Genomic DNA, 14,090 nt, shown 5'->3' with positions numbered 1-14,090 from the left:
GCTTTCACAGCTGAGTGCAGATCGAAACAATTAAATCAAGTGTACGGTAGAAACCAGTGTACAGTTCAGTCTAATAAATGTATGCATTTATATCCATCCTAGATGAGGCCGGCTGTGCTACGCATAGCCAGTGCTACCTCTAATGTCCTTAAACAAAATCTCATTAAGAAAAGATTAGGAATTTCCTCGCTAAATTTCGACTACGCATAGTCGGTGCCCACCTCTAATGACCCTGCAAAAAATCGCATTAACAAAAGATAGAAATTTCCATGCTAAATTTCGACTACGCATAGCCAGTGCCCACCTCTAAAGATTCTGCAAAAAATCTCATTAACAAAAGATAAAAATTTCCTCGCTAAATTTCGACCAGTTAGCTACACCTGACTCAATGCATCCTATACTAACAAGAACCAAAGTTCCTCCACAACTAACTAATTTTAGAGGTTGTTTGGATTGCAACTCTTCAAGAGCTTTTGAGAAAAAAAAAAAATTGTTGTAATACTTTTTTAAAATATGATGTATGTAAGGTAATAAGATGATTAAAAAATACACTTTTTTATGGCAAATGCTAATTTTTTTTCTCAAGTAAAGAGCAATCCAAACATTCAGTGGAACCCTGCAAAAACACCCTAGTAGCACTATCAGAATTTCTATATATGGGGCCATCAATGGGCCCCACCATTAGAAAGAAGCAGCAGATCAATATTCATTGGGAAGCTCCTTCACAGGGATTCTTCAAACTCAATACTGATGGATTATCCCTGGGGAACTCAGGGAAAGCAGGAGCAGGTGGCCTAATTAGGAATCACATAGGAGAATGGATGGGGGAATTCTACAGGAACCTGGGAACTGCTATCAACATTGCTGTTGAATTATGGGCACTAAGGAATGGGCTCTGCCTAAGCTAAATCCCTTAACATTTCGCATTTTATCATTGAGGTGGATGCAAAAGTTGTCTTGGACATCCTAAACACTCAACCTTGACACGTGAATTTTCCACTATTATCTTTGATTGCAGGACCGCCTTGCAGGACTTCCAGCAAACACATATTACGCACATCTACAGAGAACCCAACAGATGCACAGATTTTTTTAGTAAAAATGGGAATAACATCCGGCTATGTCTTGTAAACCCACAGCTATGTGTAGGCTGTTAGAAGAGGACTGTAGGAGTCATTGTAAATGCTACTTAACTCTTTTATTTCTGTTTTAATGCATTACATCTTTCGTACCAAAAAAAAAAAAAAAGAACCCTGAATAGCTTGTAAATGTCGTAAAGGGAAGGTATCTGATAGAGTTCTTGTAATTATTGACAATCAACTCAACATTTTTCGTTCCTTTTGTATAGACATGCGATCATTTTTCTGTACGAAGTCCATCAAGAGCAAGCAGTGCTGAACTCTACTACTTCACAGTTCACAGATGAAATTTGACACTGTTCACAGATGAAATTTGACACTGTTCAATGCACGTTAACCGCTTTAGGCAGCTTCTTTTGAAGTTATTAACAATTAAAAGCACAAATCTCAAATTAACTGCCAAATATATTTGAAGGCTCTAACTTCAGTATATAAAGAACTACTACATCTCTACTATGTCACGCTTCATAATGCACGGAAAGAGAAAAAAAGATAGTAAAATGAACTGGATGAGGAATATTTAACTATAGGTAGTTAATGGAGAATGGAAGAATACGAATACTTCAACTCTTTGAATTGGCTGTTTGTGCTCAGCGTTCACAAGTAAACTCTTAAATTCCTGCCATTTTCAGAATTAACGAAGTGGTTTTGAACTTTGCCACATTGCTGCATCAGCCGATGCCATGTAATTGTCCCCATTATGTAAGCAAGTGTAAAACGTAAATGGAATTGTCCCCATTATATAATATCTGTGTCGTTATATTGGGATTGTGCTCTGAAGCTGCTAGAATTTCCCTATATAAAGAGCTGATAGAAGCTAAGCAGTACATCACTCATCTACTTCCCGGAGAAATCAGAAAATGGAATTCATTCCATATCTGGTGACAATTGTAGCCGTTCTCACTTTTTTTCAACTCCAAAGAAAATGGAAATCAAGGAGCCAAATTCCAAAAAGTAAGCTCCCATATCCACCAGAAGCGGCAGGTGGCTTGCCTATCATAGGCCACTTTCTTAGCTTTAATACCAAAAGTTCAGTGGCGAGGAACTTAGCAGCCATGGCTGAGAAATACGGCCCTGTCTTCGCCTTACGCATTGGTATGACACCAGCCCTTGTCGTGAGCAACTGGGAATCGGTTAAAGATTGCTTTACCATCAGTGACAAAGCCCTTTCCTCACGCCCTGAATCAGTTTTTGCTGAAACTCTTTGTTTTGGCAATGCATCTTTTGGTTTTGCACCGTACGGTCCCTATTGGCGCGAGATGCGAAAGATAGTTTTTCTTGACTTACTTTCAACTCGGGGGCTTGAGAAAGTCAGGCATATCCGAGTCTCAGAGGTCGATAATACCATGAAAGAACTGTTCTCAATTTTCAGTAAGGCCAACAATGTTGGTGGGAAAAGTAGTACAAGAAGTCCAGCCAAAGTGGAATTGAGGAAGCTGTTCGAGAAATTCACATTGAATCTTATTGTGAAGAAAGTTTCTGGGATGAGATACAGTGAAACTGAGGTTGGCACAAATAAAGATGCTCAATTCCAGAAAGTTTTTAAGGCACTTGTACACTATGCCGGGCAATTTGTTTTGTCCGATATGATTCCAATTCCATTTTTGAAATGGCTTGATATAGGAGGGCACATTAAGTCCATGAAGGGGTTCGCGAAAGAGCTTGACGCTGTTGTTCAGGATTTGTGGGATGAGCATACTCAGCGAAGGATGAATAGTGAGACAATAGATGAGAAAGGCTTCATAGATGTGTTGCTTTCAAAAATCCAAAGCGAGTCTGTGTTTGGATACTCGAGGGAGACTGCGATCAAGGCCACAATCATGGTAAGCTGCCACACTTTCACCGTATCATTATCTCTCAACTTTCTACACGGTTTTTGCTAGGATTTTTCATGTATCTCACAGCCTTGGACATTTTCTCATAGCACCATGACAGTTTATTTTCAAAAGTTTATTTTAAAAATTAGATTTTAGGTTTTCTCCCTTGAAAGGAGAAAAAAAACAATGAAATAGTTTGTTTTTTGAGAGTCAAAACCTAAAATCAAATCTTTAAAATCGGTTGGAAACTAGCCCAACACATTCCACTACTAATATAGTATCAAGCTTTTGCATGTGTTTACGGCATGGGACTTTATTTATTCACCGAGAAACTACTCACCATATTATCTATACTTTGCAGACTCTGATCGTAGGAGGGTTTGAAAGCACATCAACACACTTAACATGGCTCATGTCCCTGTTACTAAACCATCCACATGTCATGAAGAAAGCGCAGGAAGAGATAGATAGACATGTTGGTAAAGACAGATGGGTAGAAGAATCAGATATCAAGAGTTTGGCCTACATTCAAGCTATTTCGAAAGAAACACTCCGCCTATATCCACCACCTATATCCGTGCCACGCCGAGCCATCGAAGATTGTACCGTTGGCGGATACCTCATTCCTAAAAATACTTTATTGTTGGTGAACGTGTGGAAACTGCATCGCGACCCAAGAGTTTGGTCGGAACCAGATAAGTTTTTACCAGAGAGATTCTTGAATAGTTGCAATGGTCCCCGAAAGATGCATGACGATGGCTATAGCCTCGATTATGCCTTCACCCCTTTTGGCTCTGGAAGACGATCATGTCCAGGAATGCTAATGGCAACACAGGTGATATACTTGATCGTTGCCCGACTGCTGCAGGGTTTTGAATTCACAACCCCATCAAACTTACCAGTGGACATGACTGAAGGTTTGGGTACGCGCTTGTGCAAGACTACTCCACTGGAGGTGCTCATCAAGCCACGCCTGCCTAATCATGCACTTTATGAATAATTTTAGATGGTTAAAACGGAACCATGGCTTGTGCAGTTGTGCCTAAAGCTTTTACATGAGTAGCAAGTGGACAATTGGCTAAATATGGTTATGTTTTACTAGTTACAAAATAAATTTCATAGTTTTGTAAATTATGTGCGACCTATGAATAATGAATTCACCACTCTGTATTAGACCACATAAACTGGTAACCATTTGGTATTACTGCCAGTTGGTAGTCCGTTACTTTTATTTCAATAAGATTTGTTGTTGAAAAGATAAACATGTTCGTATTACTGTAGTTATTTTATTACTTTTCTTTTCTATAGCGATTAATGTTAGATTTGTATTTGTTCTTCAAGTCAATTAGGTATGCTTATGCTTTTAAAATCTTCTGTTAGTATCTTGTACCTTCCTGAGATTTGTCCAAATTATTATTTAGTCTATGAAAGTTGGTTTAATTACACTGATCTACTTGTTAATGATGAGGGCAAAAAATGCGCCCTACCTTGAAATGCATTAATCCCGATAGAATTTTGCCAAATTATAGAGAGGATCGTGTAATCTGATCAAAATGCAACCTAACCCTTTTAATAGGCAGCTGTATATAAGAAAATCCCAAACACCATCTGAAAAAAGTTCAAAAGAAAACAACTCAGTGCTAACTAAAGTAACTCAATGTCTCTTGTGTTACACGATATAGTAGAGTTGATATCATGCTTTCCTGTTTACCTGAGTTCGAATCTTTTCTGAGATTTCCGTTCGTCGCGTAAGGTTTGCCTAAGACATTTTATCTCTCCGTGTGATTGGTGGGTTATTACACAGGGCGAAGTTTACTCAGCGCACACTCTCGGATAGCGGCTACTTAATTCCCTTGTCAACAAAAACAACTCAGTGCTAACTAATAGAAAATGGAAACAAAGAGGGAAGGAAAAAAATCAACAAAACCTCTTCACAGCTTATCTCTTTCTCTGCTTATGGCGCGTCTCAATTGCTACCATACTTTTCCATCCTACATCTTGAGTAATTAATAGCAATTTAAGTCGTTACAGCAATGCACTAATGGAGGAAGCTTCTTTGATAAATGTTTGGTTTTTTGAAATAGTGGACTGTGATTGATTGGGCCAACTATGTGGTTAATTTTGTAACCTGGACAATTCTCCTAGACAGGGAAATGTAATTAATTCAAATGGCAAAATGAGTGGTTCAAAATCCACCCAATTGGTCTGTCATTAGGCCTTTCTTTATAGCACTAATCTGGAAAGGGAAGCAAAACATTAACTTAAGTAATTGGTTTGACGGCTAACTTAAAAGCGGAAAAAGAAGAGAAAGACAAGCCATTTTGCATAATCATTTGTCAACTTATAAAGATTTACAAGAGTTGATTAAAAAAAGAAAGAAATACATTTCACAGAACGAATTAAACAAAAAGAGAAAATATTGAAGCAATACTTTTCGATGACATCTAATGCGGACTAAATCCAGTTTGCTACCTTCATGTTTTTAATTATTCTCACTTTCCAATCTTAAAATTTTTTTCGTGGACACATTTGATAAGTGCATATTTTGAGTGTTTTAAGTGTGTTTTATTATTTAGTTTTGATGTGTTTTAGTCATATTTATAGCTAATGAACTAGGTTTCTAGTGAAAATATGCATTCTATGGTTAAAGTGGTAAAAATTGCATTTCTATGGATTTTATTGTTTCGTTTTGATGTGTTTTAGTCATGTTTATAGTTAATGAACTAGGTTTCTAGTGAAAATATCATAGTTATTAAACCCGGCCCGGTCCGGCAGTTCAACCGGTCAACCCGATGAACCGGCAATTGAGCCAAGCCGAGTTATGAATTAGATCGTTTCTGCATTGAACCCGTTGACTTTTCAATGGACTGGCGGTTCAACCAGCGGACCTGGTGAACTGGCCGGTTTTATGAGGAACCCGGTTGACATGGAAAAATTTTATGAAGTTGTTAGAGTGAAGATTCAAACACCGACCTTGTACATGTTAATAGAATACAATCGCCGCTGGACCAACTACCCATATGTTTGTTAATTTGTCCTTCTTATATTATATATTAGACTTTTAATCTTATTTTATTTCTCAAAACAAAATTTATTTTGAATGTTTTATTAACATTTTATTATTCCCCAAACTCTATAAATTATTAAATTGACTTGAAAAATAACATATTTCACAATTCCTTTTAAAGGCAAATATCATTCTTAATAAACTTTTGCACTTAAAATTAATAAATAAACTAGATAATTACACTTAGATAAAATTTTATACTTGAAATTTGGTAGATTACTAATTAAATTTAGGTTGTTAATTCTTATAAGAATTAATGATTCTATAATAAATTAGACTAATTGAATATTTATTATGGCATAAAAAATTATAAGACATAATATTTAAACATATTTAGTGACCCACCGGTTGGACTATTCACCCACTGGTTGAATCAGTAACCCATTGACTCACCTTTTTGACCGGGTTCCTCCCCGGACCGGGTTTAATAACTATGGAAAATATGCTTTTTGTGGTTAAAGTGCTAAAAATTGCATTTCTATGGATTTTAATGGTGAAAACTTCATATTTTTATAGGTTTAATGATTCAATCATCAAATGGAATGAATTGAGAAGATAATTAGATGATTATTGATGATTTCAAATTATTTAAAGAAGACATGAAGTGTAAAATGTTCAAAGGAAGAAATGCAAGTGAAAATTTGACATCTTTTTGTATTTTGGCTGTATCTTGAGTTACAAGTATCAGATTGAAGTGATTCTTGTACCATTTTGAAGCTAAGAGATATATCTACATTTGGTATGAGACATCAAAGTCCAGTTCAGTCATTTTCATTGCCAAAAAGTCGAAATATAGAAGTACATTTTCATGATCGAAAGCTGAAAAAGAGTTCTAACCAGTTCAGGGTATTTTGGTCATTTATCAGTCCACAGATCTTCATATTGGATGATTCTTGATGCATTGGAAAGCTAACTCAAAGAGCTATAACTTTCATGTTTTGTACAAGAACTAGTTCAGCCTCCATCATCAAGAAATATCAGTGGAAGTTGGAAAAAAATAGAGCAAGTAAATTCGAGTTCAGATTTGTATTAAACCCGATCTCGAATAAATTTCTGTAATCAGAGACTACATCCAAGGGGAGGATCTGAACTCATATCCCCATGTTACAAGCCTTGGATCCTAATGTGCAGTGAAGATAAAATTGAAAAAAATGAGATCCGAGAGGTATTTTGGGCAGTCTGACCTTGGATCTTGCCCTCGAATCCCTAATTGCGGCTCTACAACTTGCTCTGCAACTTGTGCTCTGTTCACACAAGCTTTTTGACCAATTTATCTACAAGAAATTCGGCTGGAACTGAGCAAGCAAGTATAGAGAATTCAAGAAGCATCTTTTGGTGATTCCAAGGAGCAATTTACATCAACCTTAATAACTTACCTTGATATTGAATTCCTCTATAAATAGAGGCCTTGGAGAATATTTTCATAACTTTGGAGGCTAGAGAAACTCCACAAAAATGTAGTTTTCACTAGAATTTTCTTAGTTCATTAGTTAGAGTAGTATAGTATAGGTAGTGTAGGTTATTCATCTTGTATTTGTAGTTAGATTTGGATAAAGATTGAGAAGCAAAAAATGGAGAGTTTGAAACTCATATGACAATGGCGACTTCTCTCCTATCACTTTCTCTTTTGTATTTGATTTCATGTTTAACTATAATACAAGTTTGGTATTTATTTTCATGTTTAGTTAAAGTTTATGTCTAAAGTTATGGATGAACTTTCTATATCTTGTTAATGATGTTTACTTGGTTATTTGATGATATTATTTTGAGCAAGTTATTTATCACTTTTGCTTATCTAATCATTGATTAACTAGCCATTAATTATAATAATCTTAAGATATTAAGTTTGCAATAAAAATTGAAATTTAACACTAGTTCAAGGAAATGATAAACTTAGGGAGTACACTCACGAGAGTAGATGTGCACCTTTGTGGTTTAAGTGACTTGTTTCATGTAATTTCATAGAAGAAATGAACTTGTAGTTAATTTCATAACCATGAGAGTAGGTATGGTTTAGTTACAAGTATAGTTGATTCACTACGAGAGTAGGTTTCACATACATTAGGAAATTACGCCATAACTAGTCAAGATAATAACATACAAGTAATCAGTAATACCCCTATGCTCAATAAACGATTCGTATACTTGCGAAAAATCGCGTGTGGGTTATTTAAGATTTATAAATGTAAAAGTTGATTGTTGATGAGCTAATTGATATATGTATATCCCGCGCACGTCAACATTGCATCCTAAAATTATTATAATGGCAACTTTCATTTTTGAATCCAAAGAATGTTGCTTCCTATATAGCTGCTTCTATGGTAACAAGCAATTTTGAACAGGCAATATTTGATATCCATACATGGATCTCATGCATCTTGTTCCATAAATAAGCAACTAGTACCCCCTTTCACCAGACAAAGTTGTGAAATTTGTTTGTGATTAGGCAGTCGGGGTTTGATTAGTACTTCAAGTGGTCTTGTTCAAGTTCATCCCTAGACTTTCTGTCTTGTCCACCAGCAAGTTTGATGGCGTTACGAAATCAAAACCCTGAAGCAGCCTTGCCATCATCAAATGTGTCACAACTGTTGTCATGGCCATTCCTGGACACGATCGTCTGCCAAATCCGAATGGGGTGAAGGTGAAATCCCAAATACGACTGGAGAAATCAATTTCTAAGCCACCACTTTGGCTACTCAAGAATCTCTCTAGCAAAAACTTATCCGGCTTCCGACCAAATTTTGGGGTTGTGATGCAACTTCCAAATGTTCACAATTAATTGTGAACCTTTAGGAATAAAGTAACCACCTGTCACGCCTCGTACCCGGAACATAACACCGCCATATTCTAGACAAATTTAAAGGCATAATGCAACAAATTTCCAAAAAAATTACATTTACCTTTATATAAGTTTTTTAAATCCACAAATACAAGATCATCTATAATAGCAATTGTGCATCTTCCAAAATAAAAGTAAAATTAAACCTTCTACAATATATACAATATTCAAATCCTATCCTAAAGTGTCTATCATATACAATAGTGCAAAAGTCATTCTCTAGCCAAAAGACATCTCCATCTCCATTACCACCCCCCACGAGTTATCAAGATCCACCTCAATGAACTCATAATTAACTGCATAATAACAACCAAGGGTGAGCAAAATCTCACTCAATAAGTAGCACATGTATCTCATTATTGACCTAAGCATGTTACATACATGGTACATTTCAAATATCATTAACTTATACATATAACTTTATAAGAACATGGTCATTATAAACATTTCAATGGCACATCATACATCATAACATAAACGAGCTCAAACCAGAAGACAACAATTGATTTCGGATATTTAGTTGCTAACTTAATCAGTTAACACGGTTCATAGTGCTAACTACCACACGGTTAGTCCGTTTCATATTGCTAACTATAACACGGTTAGCTCGTTTCATATACCAACTATATGTGAGGAACTAGTCCCGTCAAAAGTTGCTTATACAAGAGCTCAACAAACATAGCATTTCATCTCACAAATGACCATGTCAAGAGTAATAACAAATATCACAAATTATACATGCTCATGCCACTTTAGCAATTAAACAAGTAGCTTTCAAAAATCATCTTTCAAAAATAAAGAATACATGCACCACTTATCTCGGTCCAACGGATACCCACGCTAGTTCAAGTATTCAGAATAATGGCTACTTTATCGCCTAGACATAATAATAAAATACTCAATCACAATCTTAAAAATACCAAGCTACTCTTAATTATCATAAAAAGGAATCTAATACTACTCTTAACCACTAATTGCTAATAAAGATCATTTCCTTATCTTTCTTAATATTGACAAATCCTTGACAAAGATTCTAAAATCATCCAACAATCGGTTACCAACTATTATACTTATCTAACATAACAATATGTGTGCTAAGATGTTCTATTGCCTAATTTACTAAAAAATAAGAGATTATCCTACATAAAATCATCATCCATGATCCAAAATGACATACACAAATTTAATAGCTAATTATACTACCCACAAGTACATTTACTTCATGTATAGTCAAAATAACTAAACTAAATTTGAAATAACATTAAAAGCCTATAAAAGTCTCCATTAACCTTTTCAATTCCATTTCATTTATAGCCCAACAAACTCAAATGAAACTAATCATGAATACCAATGTTTAGTAGTCTTAAGAAGCTAAATAAATCTCCAATAAACTAAATTTAGGCTAATATAATCAAAGCCTGAAATTCCAAGAAAATAGAAAAGTTTGACTAATATTCAAAAATTCATCTTACATCCAAAAATCATGAAAATGTAACTGAAGATAGCCATAAGAAGATGAACAAAGTGATATTTTTAGTTTTCAAAAATTCTAAATATTTTGGGAGAAAAGTTGAAAATATTAAACTGCAGTGAATAGTACCCACCAAACCTTTGACCGGCAACTGCCGGCATCTCTGATGACCAAAAACCATGAAATTCAATGAGGAGGTGTTTGAGGTCATGGGCAATCAGATGGTGGGGCGCGTGCATAGTCCCAGTGCTCCGGTGATGGCAAATTAAACCTCTAAATTTTGGTGTCTTTGAGGAGAAAAATGAAGGGGGAAGAAAGCAAAAAGAAGATAAGATAAAAGGAAAGAAGATAAGAATGGAAGAGAACTTTTATTTATTTGCTATATGAGTCCCTCAATTTCTATGTCTTCAAGTTTCATCCCTAATTTCTTTGATTTTCTCTTAAAACTCCCAACTCAGGACTTGGGTATCTCATTATCCCCTCCTCATAAAAGTTTCGTCCTCAAAACTTAAGCCACAAAAATTCTCAAAATCATAAAGTCATCCTCCAAGTTTAATTAAAGATGTCACTCTAAATGCACAAATTGCAATTTCATACTACTTCCTGCAAATTATCCCTTCCAAGTTTTTCTATCCTTTCTCCAATAACATTAAAATATGAAGCACCTATTTTCCTTTACATTTCCCTATGCCAACATGAGTTGCAAAATTCCAAAGTATTTCAATCAATTAACTCTATGTTTATTCAGCTTAAGTACATTCGACGATATCAATTGCTCCTAATCATTTTCACTTTGTGCTAAACCCCATGTTAACCACAATCCTTTCATCCTCTAATAAGATGGAGGAAAATAAATGAGGAAAAAACCTGAGGAGCCCTTAAACTATTGTCGTTGTCATCTTTTGGCCCCCCATCTAAAATTTGTTTCCGATTGATCCTTAAACAATTAAAAATGCATACTTTGAGGACTTCTGATGACTTTAACCACAAATCTGATCGGAAGTGAAGGGCATTTTTGTCCGTTCATATTTGCACCCTCGGGACCAGCAACTAAGTAGCGTAAAAAGAGATTGAAAGATGCAACTCTTCAATTCTTAAGCAAGGCAAAATCGAAGCAACGGAAATCCTTTCCAAAAATCGAGTTTTGCCCATTTGTTGAAATTTCATCTTCTTCTTCTGCAAAAGAAAGAAAAATTAGGGTTTTCTTGCACGTATAACATTGGAAACGACGAGGTGGAAGATGCCAATATCAAATCCAATACCTCCAATGTGTGGCTGCGGATTGAGTACCATTCTGAAAATGTCATGGACTCCACGGAATCCAGGTCGAAGATATGCGGAATGTCCAGTTGCTCAGGTAATGGATAGCAGTAATTTAGTGAAGTTGTTAGTAATTGCTGAGGTAAGTTGTTAGTAATTGCTATTTTGTTATGAATTTGAATTTGGGTTAGGGATGCAAGTATTGGAAATGGATAGATGAAGAAATGTGTCCGCGTTCAGTGGAGATTATACCTGGGTTGCTTCGGCGAATCAATCAAATGGAGAAACAGCTCACAAATGCCGAAGAGTCTGCACAAAAGTGGGAGTGCAAAGCAGCAAAATTGCAGACAAAGGTTCGAAGGTTGGAAATTATGATGCAACAACATGCATCAAGGGAGAGGAAGTTTGCTGCAGCTCTTGCAATCACCTATGGCTTTGTGTTAGCAGTATTTGCAGTCTGGGTGTTTGGAAATTTAGGAAATAATGATCTATTGCAATTACCCCAGAAAGATGTATTATAAGCAAAGGAATGAAGAAAGTGGAACTGGAATGTAATATGTACAAATGTAGTTCATGGGTGAATGGAAAAGCATGTTTTGCTTTAATTGGACACAGAACGTATTGGACAAGCATGTTTTGCTTTAATGATTGCATCATATTGGTTTATTCTGTTTTTGTGAGCAATGTACAATTGAAACAATGGTATATTTGACGTGTTCATTTTAACATGTTTAACAATGGAAAAGCTAGAATAGTGTAAAATTGGATTATGATAGAACATAGGGAAACCAAAAACCTTTTTGATTAAATACCAACTGCCAACATATAATTACATCATTAATACCAAGAGTCAAGCCACTTAATTAACAAACAAAAGGTGGTCCAACTGTACGACATCTACGAATAAACCACCAAAAAGACAAGTCATTTTCATGCTCGACATAGCACGAGATAAGTCATGTTCTGAAAGCAAAAGTAAAATGGCATCCAATGCCATTGACTAGGCAACAAATCTAATAGTTAGTTGAAGATGAAGGCACACGTCCTCTTCCTCTTCCTCTTGCACCAGCACCCTCACTTTGAGTTGGATTGACATTTCTTCTTCCTCCTGTACCAGCAACTTCATCCTGATTTGGCTTCCCACTTCCTCTTCCTCTTCCTCTTCCACCAGCACTTTCACTTTGATTTTGAGTACCACTTCTTGTAGATCTACCTTGGCCCCATCTTCCTTTCCATCTTCCTACAGAAAAAGGAGGCTGCTTTCCAAGATAAGCATAGTTGGAGTTTATCCTTCCCTTTTCAGCATCAGTCAATGTATTGTTTTTCTTTGTCCTGGAGGCTTGATTCTGGGGTGGTTGCCGTTGCTTTTGCTGTTGTGTTGACTGATTGAAGGGTGGTGGTTGGTGTTGTTGTCTAACCTGAGATGGCTGTTGTTGTTGGTTGTTTTGTGATTGATTCTGCTGTTGGGTAGGCTGTCTAGATTGCTGTCCCTGCTCTTTATTTGCATGAGAAGATTCAGGTACACTCTGCTTTTCTCTCCTTCCCTGAAAGTGTAAATGTGGCCAGATCAATATGTGGATTAATGTACAAACAATGTTAGTGAAAATTCAAATTTCATACTCGTTTGGACTGTTGCTTTTCTGAATTTTGGCTTTGCTGTTGCTGCTCAGCCCCTCTATCTCTTGAACAAGTTGCAGCATTGTGGCCAGTCTCTCCACATTTTCTACAGTGCATCACAACTATCTTGCGCAGCTTGGTACTATTTCCCTTTTCCTCTGTTATATCCCTTCTTCTAGCCTTTTTTGGCCTTCCAGGTTGTACACAAGCGACTGGAGGATCCATTTCCAAATGCTCAGAATTAGGCCAAAGTGAGACCCCACTAATTGGCTCCAAGACATTCTCATAAATTTTAGCAAACAACTCTCTTGAGTAGCATGGGGCTGTCAACTGCATTGGATTTCTATCAGACACCAGCATTGCAGAAATGGCATGAATACACGGAATCCCACTTATCTCCCAAAGTTGGCACGTGCATGTGTTTTTTCTGAAATCTACTGCATATTGAGCTGCCCGAGGACCTTTCACTTGGTAGCCATACAAACCATTCCAGATTGGCTCCCAAAGACAGGCCTGCTTAATTCTATCCTCAATCAATTCTTTGATTAGGGGCCCTACTGGTTCAGTCCATTTAGATATCCCTTCTCTTCTTTGTTGGATCCTCTGCATCACCTTCTCTCTTATTTGTTCAAGCATTGATATTATTGGTTTGTCTCTGGCTTCAAGAATGAACGCATTGAAGGTTTCACAAATATTGTTTACCAGCATATCACATTTCGTATGGACTGGAAAAAATGCCTTACACCAGTGCCTGGCATGAGGTGCTTTTTCCACCCATTTAAAGGCCTCACAGTCAAAATCTTTCATGTCTTCCATGGCCTTGTTGAACTCTTCCATACTTGTACTAGTGGCTATACCCCACATCTTGGACTTCAAAGCT

General features: G+C 36.4%; 1 protein-coding gene across 1 annotated transcript; it reads left to right on the top strand.

The window, feature by feature from the left end:
• Positions 1-2,194: 2,194 nt before the first annotated feature.
• Positions 2,195-3,956, top strand: LOC113769010 (cytochrome P450 82A3-like). Its single transcript, XM_027313500.1, has 2 exons — positions 2,195-2,962; positions 3,318-3,956. The coding sequence occupies exons 1-2, from the start codon at positions 2,195-2,197 to the stop codon at positions 3,954-3,956; spliced, it is 1,407 nt and encodes a 468-aa protein (XP_027169301.1).
• Positions 3,957-14,090: the final 10,134 nt, after the last annotated feature.

This window comes from Coffea eugenioides, chromosome 4 (assembly GCF_003713205.1).
Source record: "Coffea eugenioides isolate CCC68of chromosome 4, Ceug_1.0, whole genome shotgun sequence".
NCBI classification, from domain to species: domain Eukaryota; kingdom Viridiplantae; phylum Streptophyta; class Magnoliopsida; order Gentianales; family Rubiaceae; genus Coffea; species Coffea eugenioides.
The sequence above is the reverse complement of the archived record's forward strand: the minus strand, read 5'-3'. Positions and strand labels throughout refer to the sequence as shown.